This window comes from Capricornis sumatraensis, chromosome 8 (assembly GCF_032405125.1).
Source record: "Capricornis sumatraensis isolate serow.1 chromosome 8, serow.2, whole genome shotgun sequence".
NCBI lineage: Eukaryota > Metazoa > Chordata > Mammalia > Artiodactyla > Bovidae > Capricornis > Capricornis sumatraensis.
In genome coordinates, this window is record NC_091076.1 from 21,073,982 (window position 1) to 21,093,313 (window position 19,332).

Sequence of the window (19,332 nt, forward strand, 5' to 3'; positions counted from 1 at the left end):
GAAAGCAGGGAGGCCCAGGACGTGACGTCAGCCAGGAGGGGACCTGCAGGAGCCCTCCAGGTTGGCCGTGCCCACCCCCCTTCACCCCGCTAGGGTCTGCCCACTCCACCTCCCCAGGCCACACTGTGGGTCCATACTGAATGAGACCGATACTTTATTCTCATGCTGGAAAAAAAGCCAGTACAAAATACATTAAAAAAAAAAAAATTCACTTGGTGCAAAAAAACCCTGCTGCCCCCATCCCCAACAAGGGTGGTCTCTTCTCAGCTTCTCTGGGCCTCCTGCAGGAGCGCCAGGAGGGGATCGTCAGCCCGGAGTGCAAAGGTGAGCGTGCGACGCTGGTAGTACTCGGGGTCCTGCTCCAGGTTGTCGATCACCTCCGCCAGCAGGTGGGCGCGCTCCACGCCGGCGCCCGGGGCCTCGAAGCCCAGGGCGGTGAAGTGCACGTGCAGGTGGTAATACGAGGGCAGGTAGTGCAGATACACGCGGAGCTGGTCCGCCGCCACCTGGTAGCGCCGCAGGATGGCCTCCTGGCAAGGAGCGGGGGGCAGAGGGTCAGCTGCTGCCCCCATGCTGCCGTCAGAGTCCCCTCCTGCCCACAGCCCCCACCAGCCTCTCCGTCGCCCCATGGCTGGCTTTGGAATCCCTGTCTGCCATTCTAGGGAGTCAGCAGGGGCAGGCGACAAGCAGCAAGGTGGAGGTTTTCTTCCCAAGGAAGGGGATGGTGGCCTTGATCAGGGCTCCCTGCTCCAACCTGCTAGAACACCTGCTTCCTCGGTCACCGCTGGGTCTCTAGAAGTCTTGAGGGGCCAGCATTCCCAACACTGGGGGACTTGCCTGCCCTGGAGGAGTTCAGACTTAAATCATCAAGAGGGTGGCAGGAAGCCTCTTTTTCCCTGCTCAGCACAGAACAGAGTGGAGCCAGGCTGCGGCAGAGCTAAGGGCTTGGTGGCAGAGAAAAGTCGCGGGAGGGGACATGGGCAGGGCTGGACAGAGCTGGGAGGCATCACAGGATCCTCGGATTCTCGCTGGACTCCCAGTGGAAGAGGAAAGCATCACCCTTAGCCCCGGCTCCCTTGGCCCACCCCAACCTTGCACGGTGGTAGAGCTTTTTCTCCTCCAATCACCTTCAGGAGCGTCTAAGCCTCTTGGAATTAAGAGAAGATTTAATTTCCAATGTAGGCCAATCCCTGAGGTGGCAGGGGTGAAGAAAGACAGGGCCCCAATGGGCTCAGAACACACGCTGGGATTATACTGTGCTTTACTGATCAGGTGCGCCCCTAGGGATCTGGGCACAGGGTGACCACTAGGGCACCCAAAGGGCTTCCTGGAGGGCTGACCCACCTGAGAGGGTGCTGGAGTTGCCAGGGCAGATGCAAGTGCTGGCCTGACACCTCCCAGGTGCCCCGCATCCAGAGAAAAGAGAAAGGCAGCCGGGGACATGGTGGGGTGAGCAGGTGGGCGGGAAGGCAGGTGAGCACAGTAGGGAGGGAGCCAGAGGGGAAGGAGAGTGGCCCCTGTGCCCAGGTCCCGGCAGAGCCTTGCAGCAGGGCTGTTGGACCTCGACCCGGGGAGCCTCTCCCCTGCTGGAAACCTTGGTAACAGCAGGCCTGGCGTGGAGGTTGCACCATCCAGTGTCTTAGAGTGGAAACAAGGCTGAGGCCAATCCAACAGAATAATGGGTTCAGGGGGACCCCTCCAGATACCCAGGCCCAGATACATGAAATGACCTGCCCGAGGCCACCCAGTGGGCTAAGGTCAAAGTGTCAGAACCAGGATCACAGACCCAGATTTGAGACTCTCCTCTCCCCCACCATCTGCCCGCACCCCCAGGGCTCCTTTTAGCAGCCTTTTCATCCGATTCAGCAAATCTCCCAGAGGGAAAGTGTCCCAGAACGCCAGGTGCTAGAACGTTCAGTCTCTGCCCTCGGGGTGCACCAGGGGACACACGCAGGTCCATGTCAGGTCGTGGACCATCTACCCAAGAAACACGTGTGGCGTGATGCAGCTGTCACGGCTCACCCTGGGATGGGAGGGCATCCCACATGTGACCTGCAGGACAACGTCAGGGAGCAGAATCGAGGACCCGAGCTGGGGAAGCCTGTGTGGGGTGAGGCAAGGGGGCTGAGCGCAGAGCTGGAAGGCAGGGTGGGACCAGGACCAGGGGCTTCCTGAGGCCATCTACGAGCCTTCACAGGCCCCTGCAGGGCACCTAGAGAGAAGCCGTTTCACAGAAGGGTGGGGTGAGGAAAGAGGCCCAGGAACACACAGGAATCTGAGTGTAACCCCTCTGGGCCCTGGCACACACAGGAATCGGAGTGTAACCCCTCTGGGCCCTGGCGTGGACTTGGCCCCGCGAATCTCACCTGCCCCTCCCGGAGAATGTTCCTGAGCAGCGGCAGGTGCTCTGGGGTGAGGTCCCGAAGCGACTTGATGCCTCGGCGATGGCAGATGGCGATCAGGTACAGGTCATCGAGCTGTGTGGAGACAGGCGGGGTGACTGGGCTCAGCACAGGGGGCCAACTGTGGAGACTGCCCGTCCTGGAACTGCTCCCCCGGAAGTCAGGACGCACCCCCACCCCAAGGCCTGCAGGGCCAGCCGCCGCCAATCCCAGGGACACCGTGGCCGGACCCAACCCCAGGCAAGGTGGGTGTCCACCTGCCCCGGGTGAGTGAGGGCAGTGTGAGGGAAGAAGCCTCTGTTTATTCTTCCTGCTCAAAAATATCACACGAGAGTATTTACATACTCACAGCTGATGGGGAAGTAGGGGGGCAGAAGTATGGGGGTTCAAGAAAATGCCATCAACCACTTTTATGGTCTGATCACCTGCACCAAGTGCTGTAAGACACAAGGGGAGAAGAGTGCAGGAGAAAGAAGGAAAGACTAGCTAGGGCGATCAGAGAGGAGACAGGGGACCTGGGTCCGGAAGAAGAGGGAGGGACTAGGGAAAGAGCACTGAGCAGAGGAACAGTGGAGAGAGAAAGGCTCAGCGGCATTGCTGGGGGGAGGGGGACTCTGTGTGCCTGCAGTCGAGACAGGTGAGGGGTGGAGAGGCCAGTGCTGGGGAAGGGAGCCTGGGGCCCGCAGGGCAGGGAGCTCCACCTTGCTTCACCCTTGTCTCCCTTCCCTTATCTCATAGGGCTCATAAACAGCCCTTCCTGCCGTCCTTCCTGAAAACAGCGGCTGGCCGAAGACCTGGGGGTCATAACAGTACAAAGACCCAAGGCCAACAAGACCTTGAGCCAAAACCTTGAGCCAGAGAGCAAAATGACTCTTCCTCTTGCCCAGAAAACCCTTCCTGTCCCAGTCTCCACTTGCCCAAACCCTGGCCTTGGCCGGTTTCACATCCTCACGCAAAGCAAGCCCCAGACACCAGGGCTCCAAGAGCCAAGGCCTGGTGCGGATCCAGCAGCCCTCAGCTCTGCAGGCCAGGCTGCTAGATTCCTCAATGAGATAATCTGGGGACCAAGAGTCACCCGGCTAAGTCCCCAAGGGCCCCAACTTAAAAAACTGGGAATGAGACTTTCCAGATGGTGCCTGATGTCCAGCTGTGCTTCTTCATGCCAACAGTCTCTCCATGCCACACGCACTTGTCTCCGCCAGAGCCCTAAGAGCTGGGCTTTCTCCCCCAGACTGGCCACACATGAGCGCAGTGGGAATCTGCCAGCAGACGGCTAAGCGGAGCCCACCTGGGCCTCAGCTTTGCCTGCAAGTCCCTTCTGGACTCTTCCTTCTCATGGCCTATGTCCAGGACTCTTGTACAAGCTGAGACCCAAGGAGCAGCAGGAAACGAAGCTGTTTGAACTAGGAGTGTCTGCGTGCCTGTGAGTGTCTTCAGCTGTTCCGCGTTGTCACCGTCACAGGCCCTCCAAACAATAGTAACATTTGTTTAAATGATATCTGTTGACAAATCCCAAAGATGACATTAAGTCACACCTCTCTGCTCCACTGGCATGGAATGAAGCATGAAGCCTGTGGTGGGTGCCAGCTCACGGGCTGAGTGAGGGAAGGAAAACAAACCTGTCCTTTGATAGCAGACATGACCCCGGATTTTCCCTAAAGGGCCCCAGCTGCCCAGAGAAATGATCTGGAAAAAAAACAGGTAAGGGGCTGGCAAGGGTCTCAGACTGGCATCCCAGAAGGCAGCACATCAACCCCCCTGGGGAGACAGAGGCCATCAACCTTGTCTACTCTAAGGCAGGGCAGCAAAGTCAAAGCAACAGCCTCCTAGCAAGGGGCAAAACGGAGGACGGCTGGAGCTCCAGACAGCCATGGCTCCACCTCAGGAGAGACGCGGAGATCGAGGCTCCTGCCTGAGTGCCTTAGACACCAGGATCTACATTCCGTGAGCTGAATGTGTCTGTGTGTCTACATGAACACGCACACACATGCATAGCGTGTAAAGACTATGGAGGAGAGACAAACCCTCTCTCCTGGGGCAGGGACGTGGAGGAATGTCGGGTGAGGGAATGCGCCTTCACTGCCCACTCTGTGTGCCGTTTGTATTGTTACCATGTACATGCTGGTGTTGGCATCCCTGGCGGCTCAGATGGTCAAGAATCTGCCTGCAAAGCAGGAGATGTGGGTTCGATCCCTGGGTTGGAAAGATCCCCCGGAGAAGGGAATGGCAACCCACTCCAGTATTCCTGCCTGGGGAATTCCATGGACAGAGGAACCTGGTGGGCAAAAGTCTATGGGGTCGCAAAGAGTTGGACATGACTGAGCTTCTAACACACATGTAGATATACTAACTGCACCAATCCCTACATCCCCGAATACGCCAACAAAAAGGAATTTACAGTTTCTCTCTACAGAGAACTGAGGAAGGGATTCTCTGATCTCCAGGGAGCCAGAGCCCAGCAGACATTAGGGACTTGATCAGTATCCGCAGGGCTCCTCTGGTGGCTCAGTGATAGAGAAGCCACCTGCAATCAGGAGACGTGAGTTCGATCCCTGGGTCAGAAGATCCTCTGGAGAAGGGAACAGCAACCGGCTCCAGCATTCCTGCCTGGAGACTCCCATGGACAGAGGAGCCTGGTGAGCTTCCAGAGGAGTCAAGCATGACTTAGGGACCAAACAACAACAGCAAAATATTTGTGAGACAGACGGACAGATAAACGGAAGGATGGACGTTTTTTAACCATGGGCCACCAGTGACCGGAAAAAGACACGCTCCTGGGCAGAGCAGTGGCACGAGGGGCCACTAGGGTGGCTAGAAGTCCCCTCAGAGCACATGCCAGACCGCCCTCTCCTCTGCCCTGCTCTGGTGGATGAGGATGAGGACAGAAGCCCAGGCCTGGCCGTCGCCCTGCTGGACACACTGCCTGATTCTAGGGAGCCGTGGGCCTCAGTGTTCTGTCACAAGTCAGGCATGAAAGGCCCTTAACTGTGGCACCACAAGGAGACAAGAGGTAATGAGCAAAGGTCAGGGACAGTCACACCTGTCCAGTCAGCAAGTTAAAAGTCTGATACGCAAGCTGGCCCCTTCACAGCCCGAGGGCGAGTCGCCCCACTGTGTGGCTGGGACCCTGCTGCGGCGCCTGAAGCCTGTTCTTTCTTAAGGGGACAGACAGCGAGCAGTGCCCTGGGCAGGCCTGGCAGGACGCCTGCCGGCGCCAGGTAAGGAGGAGCACGGGCTTCCGCTCTCGGTGCCACAGGCACCAGGGCATTACGGCTCCTTGCATGGGGAGGCTGCAGCTATCCCCATGTGGCCCTCGGACCACCACCTCCTGCAAATCACAAGGTCTTCAGGGACCTTGTGAGTCCAAATTCCTCCTACCAGCACCCCCACCCACCCCCACCTCCCTTCACCAGAATGGTCAGCACAGGGCTGCCCAAGGGGGCAGATGGCATTGGCAGAGCCCCCTGGCGTCCCTACCCAATGGGTGCTCTGGTTTCGTCCCCTCCGGTCCTCTGCCCTCCCTTCTGGCCTGAGTGGGGATCAGTTGTTAGGGGGCGCCCTCTGCATATCATCATCCAGAGGGGAGGGCGGGCTCCTCTGACCTTTCTGGCTCAGCGCTGAGACCTCTGGAAACTCCCTTCAGATTCCCTACCTGCCCTCTCCTTCCCCCGCCAGCCACATCCAGGAAGTCCCACAAGCTGCCCCAGGAGACAGCTGGCACTGGCTCGCCCATGCCTCTGAGCCTGAATCCTGTCCGCCTCACCCTGGCCACAGGCTCGGCTCTCCCGTCTCCTGGCAACTGGAGTGGAGTGGCTGGTCGGGAAACCCATCCCACCCACCCAAGAGAATGCAGGTGAGCTTGGCAGAGGGTGCAGAGGCCTGACCCGTGGCTGAGAGAGTGAGACGGGAGGTGTCCGCCCCAGCGGGACGGGCCCGACTCCAGATCAGTGTCCCCGGGAGACTTAACAATGATGTGAGGGACACAGAGCCCAGAGGGGCCTGCCCTAGAGCCTGGATTAGTCACGGATTTCAACTGGGAGGAGGAGGGGGGACGTCTACCTGCTCCCCACTGCCAGCCCCCAAGAGACCAGGGCTGGCTTCCTGGGCCTTATCCGGGCCCAGCTCCAGTTTGTGTGGGCGCAGCGCTGCCTGGACCCGGTGCCCTGCTGGTTCCTGTTACTCTCAGGGCACAACAGTCCACCCAAAGAGGCGACAGCCAGCGAGCCTGGGGATGGGCCTCTCGGTGTGAGATGAGGGAGGAGGAGGGGAGGGGCACAGAGAACACAGAGGACTGGAGGGGCAGCGTGAGTGAAGACGGCTCCTGGGGAACCCACTCCCGAAAAGGTCAGGGGAGGGGGCCGCTCGGGGGCCAGGCAGTAGAGCTGAGAGGCTTTGGTGGAGGGATGCGCCTGGGCTGCTGGAGGGCCCCTCTCTGGCTCGTGTGGTGCAGGGGACTCCTCCGGCTGGTCCCCGTGGTTTCTGCCAGCCAGTGCTGCCTGGATGTGCTGGTGTCCAGAGCGTGGGGAGGGGTAAACTGTCCATTTCAGGACTCTGGGCACCCCTGGAAGGGACAGTGGCAGCCTCGCACTCGGCTGATGAAGGAATAGCCTGTGACATCATGACGCAAACACTGCCCATCCTCACCCCTAGCGTGGGAGGTAAGCCAGAAGGGGCTTTAACTGGCCCACGGAAGGGCAAACATTTGTGTAGGTGCTCCCACTGCAGACAGCTCAGCCTCCCCTGTCGGTTAATTACAATCTGCTTAGAGAGAGAGAGACCAGCAGGAGGAAGAAGGGCAGGATTAAGGAGTGGCAGCTGGAGTGGGGCACTCAGAGACCAGAGAGGCCCAGCGCGAAATCCTTTACCTGCTGTTGGTTCCACTTGAGGTCGGGGATCAGGACAAAGCCGTCGGACGGATCTGGGTTCTCAAAAACAATCCGGTCTGCTTCAGCCTTCTTGTCGAGAATGTTGTACACCCACTGGAGGGAGGGCAGAGAGAGGGGGTTCACAGGCCAGTCCTTTCCCCGAGAGACACCCCACACTGGGAAAGGCAGGCTCAGGGAAGGACAACCAATGTTAAAGGGGCACAAAGCTCAGGGGATCCACACTCAGGCCATCCTGGCCCAGAGATCAGCTCTTGGGTCCAGAAGAGACTTCCCCTCTCCCACCACGGCCACCCAATAGGGGACACCATGGCTAGCCCCACAGGGGTCACTACAGCTGCCCCCACAAGGGTCCAGATGGAGCTCCCTGTTTAGGCCCGTCCCAGCCACCCCTGTGTACACGCTCTGCTCTGGCCTCACAAGCCTGGTCTGCAATCCCCTTCCACTGCCCACGGGACTCTGGTGAAGTGTCCCTGTGCCCCGACAGGACCACGGGGCAGAGAGTCTGCTGGGAGTTCCTTTTGCAGAGGGAGCTTGCCATGCGCCAAGGCAAGGAAGGTCTTATGTTCTGGAAGTAACTGTGCTGGGTTTCCCAGCCCCCTTGGGATTCTTGTGAGCATGGTGTTAACGCCTCTACCCTACCCGACATGGACCCTTCAAGACAAAGCAGAAGAAACGCCACACGAGAGGCAACGACGCAGACCCTCCCTCCCTTCCTGTCAACCCTGGGCTGCCAGCTCTCTCATGCCCTTTGATCAGCTGCTGTCCACCATCTTCAAGGACCCTTCCTTGAGCACTGCATGGACCCCAAGAGCATCACTTTACCATTAAGGTCCTGGTGGCCTCTCTGAGGAAGCCAGCCTGCAGCCTGGAGGTCAAGATACGAAGGCCCTGTTCTCATGGGGCTCCAACCCCTGGAGCCCACTCCACTCCACTGCCCCTGAGCGCTGAGAACCCTTTGCCAACGTGACTTCCTTCCTGGCCAGTGAACTCTGCCCGAAATCTGACAGGGAACCCTGCTGCACAGCCAGAGAAGGGGCAGGAGTTGGGCTCACCCAGCTGCCCCTTCTGCCCCACGGTCAGGAAGGCACTCGAGCTGATGAGGGCTGGAGGGGAGGACAGGGCACCGACACGGCCAGCCATCTCCTTAGCCCACCACCAGGAGTGCTGGTGCAGCAGGGTCAGCGAGAGCCAGGGCTGTCCCCCCAGCCCCGTGGGGGCTCCCTTCCCACTGCCCCCCAAGTCCACATCCTGCACTCTCGGCCAGCACAGCCAAGGCCAAGTGCAACCGTCTGATATGGAGAGGGACGAGGCAGAGAGAACCTGCCAGGGACGATCTGGGCCTCCCAGGCCCTCCAGTAAGACCCAGAGGCCGGTCACAGTAAGGTCAACCCACTAGAAAAGAGGGGCTTTCCCAAGGAAAGCCTGGCCATGCCACTACCTGGTGAGGCCTGGAGGCCATCCTGGAGTGGTTTCTTTGTGCAACCCTGGGGCCAGAGCAATGCACAGCCCAGCAAGTTGAGAATTTCCCAGGGGAAGCATTTCCTCTCTAACTGGCCGTCTCTCTAGGAATGTGCCACTTGAGAAAAAAAGTCAGTCAGATCCTGACCGGAAATCTCCCAAAAAATAAATGGGAGGGAGGGGATGGTGGTTCTGCGTGGACAGCCCTGGGGTCGCCCAGCCCACAGCAGGGGCCTGCCTTCCCCCACAGCTCCTGCCTCCACCTAGAAAACAACGTATCATCTGGGGGAGAATGAATGGGCTCTGGAGCCCAACAACATGGGGCTCATCTCTCACCTCCAACACTAACTAACTAGCTGCACGCTGCAAAGTGATTTCATCTAAGCTTTGGTTTCCTCCTTCGTCAAGAGGCGCTAATTATACCCACAGGTTAGGGCTGTGGTGAGGACTAAGCGAGAAAACGCTCACACAGGCGTCCAACACAGAGCCCTGCCCAGGGAGGCAACGGAAAGCAGAAAAGTTTCTGGGAAAGGTCAGGCTGGGCGTGCCTGAGGCTGCAAGACCAGCTGTGGGAAGGGGAACAAGGAGAGTGGATGAGAGCAAAGGAAATGCGTTGATTCCGGGGCAAGAGAGAACCACGTGTGAGATTGGAGGGGCGCCCAAGGGCTGGGACGGTGTGGTGTGATGAAGGCGTGTTGTGATAAGAGCATCTCGGGGACCAGGCAAGCCCGCAGGTGCAGGGACGTACACCCAAGTCCACACAGTTCCGACCCAGAGTCCAGCCCCAGAGCCCACCAAGCGCCATGCCATCCATGTGGGCAGGGCCCCTGGGAGAGCGGGAGTGACCTGGATTCACAGGACAGCTCAGCCCAGACGAGGGAGGAGAAGCAGGGGACGCAATTCACGCCATCACAGAGTGATGTCACAGGGAGGGGCACCCTGGGAAAGCAAGCCCGGCAGCCTCGGCCCCCCGGATGATGGGGCTGTGGGGATACTGGCAGCTTCTGGACCCATCTGGGCGGGACGCCCTCCCTGTGGGTGATGCTGGCAACTGCCCTGGGAGCCTCTCTCCTCCTTATTCCTGTCCCCCTACTCCTTGGCTGGCCCCTCTCCTCCGGCCAGGTCTCAGCTCCACGCCCTCCTGTTCCTCCTTGCAATTGCCCCCCATGTAGACAACAGTGGCCACCCCTCTGGCGCCTCTTCTGTGTGGGAAACAGCAGCAGCCACATGGTACGTGGCACCAGGACCCCAGGACGGAGGTGCTGTCCGTCACGTTTTCCAGACAGGGAAACTGGGACTCAAAAGTGAAAGATGAGGACTTCCCTGGTGGTGTGGTGGATAAGAATCTGCCTGCCAAAGCAGCAGACACAGGTTCGATCCCTGGTCTGGGAACATCCCACATGCTGTGAGGCAACTAAACCCATAAGCTGCAACTACCGATCCCATGTGTCTGCCTAGAGCCCGTGCTGCACAACAAGAGAGCCCACGTACCACAACGGGAGAGAAGCCCGCTCAGCAGCAAAGCACAGTCAAAAATAAATATAAAGTACAAGGTCTCGAGGCGCTGAGGTGTCAGGACAAGAGGCTAAACCCTGGGCTCACAAACGGATCTCTAAGGCTCTGGATCCAGACATCCCACTGCATTCTTTGTTTTAACTGGGAAATTACAAGCACCTCAGATTTGAGTATCCAAGTAGCATCGATGGCTAAGAGCACAGACACTGGGACCAGGCCCCCTGGCTCTGCAGCTAGTCTCCAAAAGCTTGTTGTTGAAGATCCGGTGCCTGTAAAATGCTCAGGACCGTTGCTGTTCTAAGTCACCTTGTGGCTGAGACATCCCAAGCTAACTTACTGTCCTCCATGGAAACCCACTCTGTCGTCCACACCCCTGTGCTGGTTAACCATCCCACCATCTGCCACTCATTGCGCAAGGCACCCACAGGCCACCCCCCCTCGCTGCTCCAAGCCAGCCCCCATCTAGGTCCTGTCTCTTAATCGAAAAAGCAGCTCCCCTCTGCCTCTTCCTCCTTCCTCTCTCGCCACTTCCAACTGCTTCGTTAAATTTCATCACATTACCCACGTGCTTAAAACCATTTACAGGACCCTCACTGCCTATGGCACTCGTCCTCAAATCTGACAAGAGATGATTTTTTCCTAACCCAGATTTCCCAGGTCCATCCTGAGTCAGTAGATACCAAGGAGGGCCCTGTGCTCTGTATTTTATAAAACCTCAAGAGGCCATGCTGATGACTGGCAAGGTTTGGGAACTCCTGGTCTCCTGGGTAAAGTGCATACACCTCTTCCTGGGTCCTGCCTGTCTTCTCTTGCTAGCTCCCCAAATGCATCAGAGTCCAGCCCGCTGAGGCTCTGGCGTTTCTCTCTGCTCTGGCTGCAGAGCCCTGTTTGTTCTGTCCACTTGGCAAACTTCTCCTTGTCCTTTTAAGATCCAACTGGAGGCTCCTCTCCCCACTGAAGCCCCCCCCGCATCTGGGCTGACCACTCCCCTTTCTGTCACAGCTCTACCTTGTGTATTAACCACCGAAGTGCTCATCCCATTATACTGCACGCCTACCTTCCTTACAAGACTGTGGGGACATTATCAGTGCTTATCCTGGTGACCCTCCAGACCCTAGCACAGGGTCTGGGACCTAGGAGATGCTCAATAAATATAATAGCTATTGCCAATTAGCTCTGCAGAATTCCAAAGAATTGCAAGGAGAAATAAGAAAGACTTCCTCAGTGATCAGTACAAACAAATAGAGGAAAACAGAAGAATGGGAAAGACTAGAGATCTCTTCAAGAAAATTAGAGACACCAAGGGAACATTTCATGCAAAGATGGGTACAAAAAAGACAGAAATGGTATGAACCTAACAGAAGCAGAAGATATTAAGAAGAGGTGGCAAGAATACACAGAAGAACTAAACAAAAAAAGATCTTCACGACCCAGATAACCATGATGGTGTGATCACTCATCTAGAGCCAGACATCCTGGAATGCGAAGTCAAGTGGGCCTTAGGAAGCATCACTATGAACAAAGCTAGTGGAGGTGATGGAATTCCAGCTGAGCTATTTTAAATCCTAAAAGATGATGCTGTGAAAGTGCTGCACTCAATACGCCAGCAAATTTGGAAAACTTAGCAGTGGCCACAGGACTGGAAAAGGTCAGTTTTCATTCCAACGTATATTGCATCTGATCGCATCACTTCATGGCAAATAGATGGGGAAACAATGGAAACAGTGAGAGACTTTATTTTCAGGGGCTCCAAAATCACTGCAGATGGTGACTGCAGCCATGAAATTAAAAGACGCTTACTCCTTGGGAGAAAAGTGATGACCAACCTAGATAGCATACTCAAAAGCAGAGACATTACTTTGCCAACAAAGGTTTGTCTAGTCAAAGCTATGGTTTTTCCAGTAGTCAGGTATGGATGTGAGATTTGGACTATAAAGAAAGCTGAGTATTAAAGAATTAATGTTTTTGAACTGTGGTGTTGGAGAAGACTCTTGAGAGTCCCTTGGACTGCAAGGAGACCCAACCAGTCCATCTTAAAGGAAATCAGCCCTGAATATTCACTGGAAGGACTGATGCTGAAGTACAAACTCCAATACTTTGGCAACCTGATGCGAAGAACTGACTCAGTTGAAAAGACCCTGAGGCTAGGAAAGATTGAAGGCAGGAGGAGAAGGGGACATCAAAGGATGAGATGGCTGGATGGCATCACCAACTCGATGGACATGAGCGTGAGTAAACTCCATGAGTTGGTGATGGACAGGGAGGCCTGGCGTGCTGCAGTCCATGGGGTCGCAAAGAGCTGGACACGACTGAGCGACTGAACTGAACTGATTGCCAATTAAGCCTAGTGCTTATAAACTTGCTGAAACAGCCGAAAAAGAACACATGGGGATATTCCCTGGCGCTCCAGTGGTTAGAACTCGGTGCTTTCACTGCTGAGGGCCTGGGTTGTTTAATCTTTGGTCAAGAAACGAAGATCCCACAAGCCACACAGCTCGGCCAATTTAAAATAATAAAGAACACATGAACACTCATGTCACCCAGAAGTGGGTAGAGTAGTGGAGTTATTTCCGAAGAGGGTGTGTACAGTGGTCTAAGAAGGTGCACGTATGACTCACGCCGAAACTGTAGTAAGGACTTCCTCTCTTTAATCACATATATGTGCAACTAGTGCAGCAAAACACACATTCCAGGACATCCGCTTCCCAATCCGAGATGCTTTCTAGGAAAGATGGAGACCCATTTCCTTCCTACTTAGAAGACATAGCAAACGCTGGATGTCTTTGTTAAAAAACGGAAAAAAAAAAAAAAAAAATCAAGCCAGAGTGAGCTAGAGAAGCCTTGGGCAAATCCTGTGTGGGGACCATGGCTAATAGCCTGGCCGGGTCTTCCCCGTGGGACCTCCCTCAGCCCCTGTCTGCCTCCTGTCCTTCCTCCTCCCAAGGACAATCCACCTCGCAGGACCCCACACCCAGGACACCCTCCCTTCCTCTGGGCCTGGGAGAAATGGCCGTGAGCTTCCCATATCGGGACACCCTGCCCCACTGTGGCCACACTCTCGGCTCAGGGAACAGGAGTGAGTGATAAAGAGACAGGATAGGAAACAGCTCATCCATCACATTAACTCTGAGCATACACATGGGGCCAATTTCGGGAAAGGCTCTGTCTGGTTGGTGTTGGGCACAGACCCAAGAAGAATTGGATCTGTTAGTGAAATGGCCTTGCGTCTGGCCCAGGGACTGAAAATACTCTGAAGATGCTTCCAACCCGTGAACACAGCCCTGGAAGAAGAGGCCGTGCACCAGCCCCTCCCCACTGGTCCTGCCCCCCAGGATGGATGCAGGGGGCGAAAGGGAAGGAGAAGTTTCCCCCCTGGGACTCAACTCGTGGAGGCTGGTTAACTGTGGGTGAAACCAGGAATGAGCGCCTGGATAGGGAAGGCCTAACCAGCATTTGTTTACCATTTACAGACCTTTGGTCTGGGTAAGCCATTCTTGAGATAGCATCAGCGCTACTAGAGAGTAGCCAGAAGTTCTTCCCGGGGACTGGACTGCTCTGAGATCCCAGACTGCCTTGGTGGTGTGCCCAAGACCAGCGTCAGTTCCCTTATCCATGCAGATGACCATCGTCCGTGAAGCACGACCGCCTGAGCTCAGCACTTTTATCCCGCTCATCCTGCCCTTTCCCCTCTACGGCGCTCTCAGTCTCTCGTCCGGCGTGGTTACATATACATTTGTGTCCTATCTGACACCTGCACAGGAGGTAAGTGGCACGAAAGCAGGGACACCATTGGCCCCTGGGACTGTCTCAACCGATGCCCAAGAAGACAAACGCTGGCCTCGGGAACAGCACTCTGCGTCCGACCTGTGGGGCCTGCCTGAGCTGGTGGTGGCCGGTACCTGGATGCTCAGGCTCTGGGACTCCAGGTGGGGCAAGGTGACGTTCCTGTAGTCGCTGCCCGTCTCTCGGACCAGGTGGAGGTCCTGGCGCAGATACTTCTGTAGGTGCTTCTCTGTAGCAGGGTAAACCACGGTTGCCTTGACATCTGCAAAGACACAGCGAAGCCCCGGCCACGGTCAGCCACGCTCTCCACCCAGTCCTACCATCCTCCAGCCCCCATGGCACCACGGTGAGGAGGTAGCCACCGTCTCGTCTCTGATTCCCCAGTGACGGGAGCCGAAGGCTAAGAAGTTATGATTCACCTCTGTTCCACCCCCATGAGGTGTCTCCTGCCATTAAATTCATGAAGGTGAATCACTCTCAGCATACGGAAAACGTAATACGTTCATGGGTGGATCACAAGGCCCCTCGTAACCCTTAACCTCAGCCCTTCTCTCTTACTTTCTAGGCACAGGAATGAAAGGTTTCTGACTCTTCTCACATAGCAAACGTTCCAGTATGTGGCCTTCTGAACCCAAAGCTGAAAATCTGGTTTAAAGTCAAACAGACTCCCTTAAGGTAGGGGGTGAAGGCACAGACGCCAGGGAAGCCAAGTCCTCATCCTCCCTACTCCTTCCTCGGGACCCCTGGTCCTTCTGGAGGAAGGACCTCCCTTCTGGGTCCAGGTGTTTAAGCTCCCTGTGCCCCTACTTCCCCATCTGTCAGCTCAGGATAATAACAGCTCATGTCAGAGGGTTGGGAAGATTAGCAAGTCAATACCCGTGGAGCTCTTAGATCAACAACGTCTGACACATAACAAGCACTATTTAAGTACTGGCTATCTCAACCCAAGGTTACTCATCCTTGACCTTGGCACCATCAAGGCCTAGGTAATCCTTTGCTGGGGGCGCTATCCTGTGCCCTGCAGGCTACTGAGCAGCACTTCAGGCTTCCGAGATGCTGGTCAAACCCTCTCTCCAGTTGTGACAACTACAGCAAAGGCCGCAGATATTGCCAAATGTCCCGGGGAGGCGGGAATGCCCCCTCGTTGAGAACCAGTGTTCATCGCAAGGAAACCTGGTCATTTTCCTAAAGAGACTCCAGGCTAGGGTCCTTGTCCAGCAGCACCTGGTTTTGGTTAAGCCCTTTTCCCTGTTTCTATCAACATCTGCCGCAACAGCTTGAACGCAGATCCTAAAAGCCAGGAAAGGAAACTGTGTCTTAAAAATCAGTTGGGATGTTTCTCAAAAGACCGGCATCCTCCCAGACACCAGATTCGGATGTGTTTCCCCGGAGGGGCCCCTGAGAGGGGGCCGCCTGGCGCAGGCACTGCGCACTCCAGGAGATTCTCAGGCTCGCCTACGCACCTCAAGACCCAGCTGAGAACCACAACCCACACATGCACATCTGGTCTGAGGATGCAGGTGATGCTCATTCCACAGCTAAGGGACGAGGTCACAGGGACTCCAGATGTACCCGACACCACACTACAGCACGGGGTTGGGGTGGCAGGGCAGAGGAGGGCTGGAGCCACGGTCTTCCCGCCCTGAGGTCCGTGCTCTTTCCGCCCCTGCCCCAGCATGGCTATGCGGCAGCCCAGCCCAGGGTGAGTGTCCAGAGGTGCCATGTCAAGCACGTGACCTCCAGGAGGCCCAAAGGCGCCGGCCCATCAGATGTAGCAGGCCCATGGGCTGACACACGGCTCCCCTTCCCAGCTGCGCCACCTTGGCTGTGTCACTAACCCGGAGTCTCAGCTTCCTCATCTGTTAAGGATGGTCATAAAATCGAGCCTACAGTGTGGCTATAAACATTAAGGTGTTTCCTCAGAACCACTGGAGGCGCTAAGTAAATGTCACCCCACTTCCTGGGAATCTCTGATCTGACCCCGAAAGGGAGGCACGGAGGCCTCTTTACAACCCTCGGGGCCTTTCTCACGCCCACCACCCTCTAATAGCCCCGGGGTCACAGGCCTGAGGTCAAAGATCAAGCATAAACAAGATCTCAGGAGGCAGAGGGCTGCCTGAAATAGACGGGATGTCACCGCCTTGGCCCCTTGCAGTGCAGCCTGGTGGAGAAGGGCCAGATTGTGGCACCCATCAGCCAGGTTCAAATCCTGACTGTGTGACCTCGGGCACCTGAGAGGCCAAAGAGCAGAGGGTGGGAAGTCTCTAGAATGGCAATCCCACCTGCACCCCCACGGAAAAGTCCTCCTCGAATGTCCTCAGCTTCCTCCCCTGGGTCGCCTGGGTGGGGCGTGGGGACCAACGCTGTGAGCCCTGGTGCTCCCTCCCATGGGGAGATGGGCAGGGATGACCTGGAGAAGAGCCATGCCCCACTGGCAACGCACTCACTGCCTTGGGCTCCCAGCCCAGGACTCCCCGGCCATTCCAGGCCGGAAAGCCACAGGGCCTGCAGGCGTGCCCGCCTACCAAGGCTTGCCAGAGACTGTCCGAGCTGCTCGGAATGGGGGGAGACGGGCCCTCGCCAGGCCGGCCCCTCCTGTCCTCTCCTGAGCAGCAGGGAAGAATGAGCAGGCCCCGTCAACTGCTCCCTTTCTGCCCGGAGGAGACCCGCCCTGCTGCGCTCTGAGCCCCAAAGAGTCATCACTCCCAGCCGGGTCTTACTCAGACCCTCGCTGCCGGCATCCAGATGGACGCTGCCCCCCAGTCTCGTCCAGGCTTCCCTGCAACCCCGCTGACCGTCCTTCCCCAGGCCGTCTCAGCTCCAGCCCTAGTGACCTCCTAGCGATTTCCTCACAACCGCACTGATTCTCATCTCCAGGTCTCGAACCTGTTCCCCTGCTTCACCCGCTCAGGTCTCCATCCAAGCAAGGCACCCCTGACCTCACCACACCCTGGGGTTTGCCCTGCATGATCTGACCACGGAGGACAGGTTTCCTGTCTGATCCCCCCGAAGGATGTCTGTCTACCTGTTTTACCGCATTATCCCCGGCACCCGGAAGAGTGCCGAGTATACACTAGGCACTCAGCAAATACCAAACAAACAAAAGAATGAATCTGACCTTCTTATTTTTTGGAATCTGACCTTTTTAGATTTTAAACCCAGGAAGTGCACTTCTTATCCCAAATGGAATAATATCTCGCTGGGGGGAAAAAAAGTCAATTTATTTCCCAATGCTAAGTTTCTTACTGGCAGCCAGAAGTAAGCTCTGGTGCTTATCCAAATGACCTGCAACTGAGCTTCATGAGGAATCTGGTCAAGAGTCAAGGCCTGATAAACACTCAAACAATCGGATGAAAATATGTAGGGGGACAGGATATCGACCCAGAGCCTCAAAAACAGCTCCCCTGAGATTACTCATTAATTGCAGACAGGGACACAAAGTGGCCAGAGCATCATCCCTGGGAGATGAACTGACCACACAGACCTCCTGGGCTGTGCTGAGGTGCGTGCTCAGCTGCTCAGTCATGTCTGACTCTTTGTGACCCCATGGACTGCAGCCTGGTGGGCTCCTCTGTAGAATTTTCCAGGCAAGAATACTGGAATGGGTTGCCATTTCCTCCCCCAGGGGATCCTTCTGACCCAGAGATCAAACCCAAGTCTCCCACACTGGCAAGCGGATTCTTTACCACTGAGGTCACTTGAGAAGCCAGTGCTATGGGGCGCCTGCCAAAGTAACCTGTATCCCATTGCAAGATGACATCACCTCCCAAACCCAGGGACACCCGACAAGACAAGTGGCTTCCCAGCTCCTCCACGGTGTCAAAGTTAGGGCTGAGGAACTGCTCCAGATTAAAGGACACTGGAGACTGGATTGGATCATGGACTGCGGAGGATGGGGCAGGGGAAGTTTCCTGCTTGAAAATGGCGTTGAAACAACAGTAAGATTAATAATGGTCTCCACATCATGCAATGGTTTCGTATAAATGTGAAAGTTCCCCAAATTGACCATTTTACTCTGATTCCTGGGAGACACACACTGACATGCTTAGTGATGAGGGGTTACCATGTCTGCATCTTACTTTTCAATAACAGAGGTAATGATGACAAGATATTATTGTATGTGTACATGGAGAGAGAAAAAGTAAATGTGGCCACATTATCAAATGGTGATTTTTTTTAAAAAGCCTTTTTTTTTTTTGCTTCACTGGGTCTTCCTTTCTAGTTGCAACGCGTGGGCTTAGTTGCCCTGCAGCATGTGGGATCTTAGTTCCCCAATCAGGGTATCGAAGCTGAGTCTCCTGCATCGGAAGGCAGATTCTTAATCACTGGACCACCAGGGAAGTCCCCTGAAGAGCTTTTATTAAGGGAATTCTTCATACTATTTCTTCCCTGGTGGCTCAGACAGGAAAGCATCTGTCTACAATGTGGGAGACCCGGGTTCGATCCCTGGGTCGGGAAGATCCCCTGGAGAAGGAAATGGCAATCCACTCCAGTACTATTGCCTGGAAAATCCCATGGACAGAGGAGCCTGGTAGGCTACAGTCCACGGGGTCACAAAGAGTCAGACACGACTGAGAGATTTCACTTTCCTTTCCTTTGTACTATTTCTACAATGCTTCTGTAAAGTTGAAAATTTTTTTCAAAATATAAATAAAAAGGTGTGGGCACCCTCTACTCTCTGGGCGCTCACCACCAGCAGAAGTGCCAGCCACTGTTCTGAGCCCTGTGTGCACATGAACCCATTCACTCCCCACAGCCAGTGTGAGGCAGGCCTCACTCTGGTGCCCGGGCCGCTCACAGGAAAGCTGAGGCCAGGGCTGGGCTTTGGCCTTGGCACCACGTGCTGGCCCCCGCAGGTCAGCAGATGGTGCTTCACCAGCTGCCTGGCATCCTCTCTGCCAACCCCATTCAGCAAAATGACTTAAGGGGCCCCCTGCCCAGGATGAGAAGTTCCTGGCACCTCCCAGCCTAGAAGCATCTCCCAGTGGCTAGAGAAGCAACAAGGAATCTCCTGACCCTGCCCTCCTGCTGACATTCTTAAAAAACAAAAACAAACAAAAAAAACTTTAAAACCCGTTTCTCAAAAATGACCACAGTTTATTAAGAGAGCTTCCTTGACAGAGCCTCCCTTCCCATCATGCTTTTTCAAACTTTGGTTTTATTTTTAGTTTTAAGGTGTATCTTGCACATAAAAGTCAAACAAAGCTTGTTTTCAAATGTCTTCTGCTTCTTCCCGAGCACCAATGTCAACTCTTCCGGCCGTTTCTTTGATCTCATACTTCCACAGT

The 19,332-nt window shown here is 55.6% G+C and overlaps 1 protein-coding gene across 2 annotated transcripts in view; it reads right to left on the minus strand.

Annotated features, from left to right (window-relative positions):
* Positions 1-225: 225 nt before the first annotated feature.
* The window catches only part of DCPS (decapping enzyme, scavenger), a 41,566-nt gene continuing 22,459 nt past the window's right edge, over positions 226-19,332 (minus strand). For both annotated transcript variants that reach the window (XM_068978695.1, XM_068978694.1), the window contains exons 3-6: positions 14,161-14,306; positions 7,268-7,381; positions 2,367-2,477; positions 226-530 (exon numbers count right to left, since the gene is read on the minus strand). In XM_068978695.1, the coding sequence (XP_068834796.1) occupies positions 264-530; positions 2,367-2,477; positions 7,268-7,381; positions 14,161-14,306 (638 nt within the window). In that variant the 3' untranslated portion in view covers positions 226-263. The remainder of the gene's footprint in view (positions 531-2,366; positions 2,478-7,267; positions 7,382-14,160; positions 14,307-19,332) is intronic.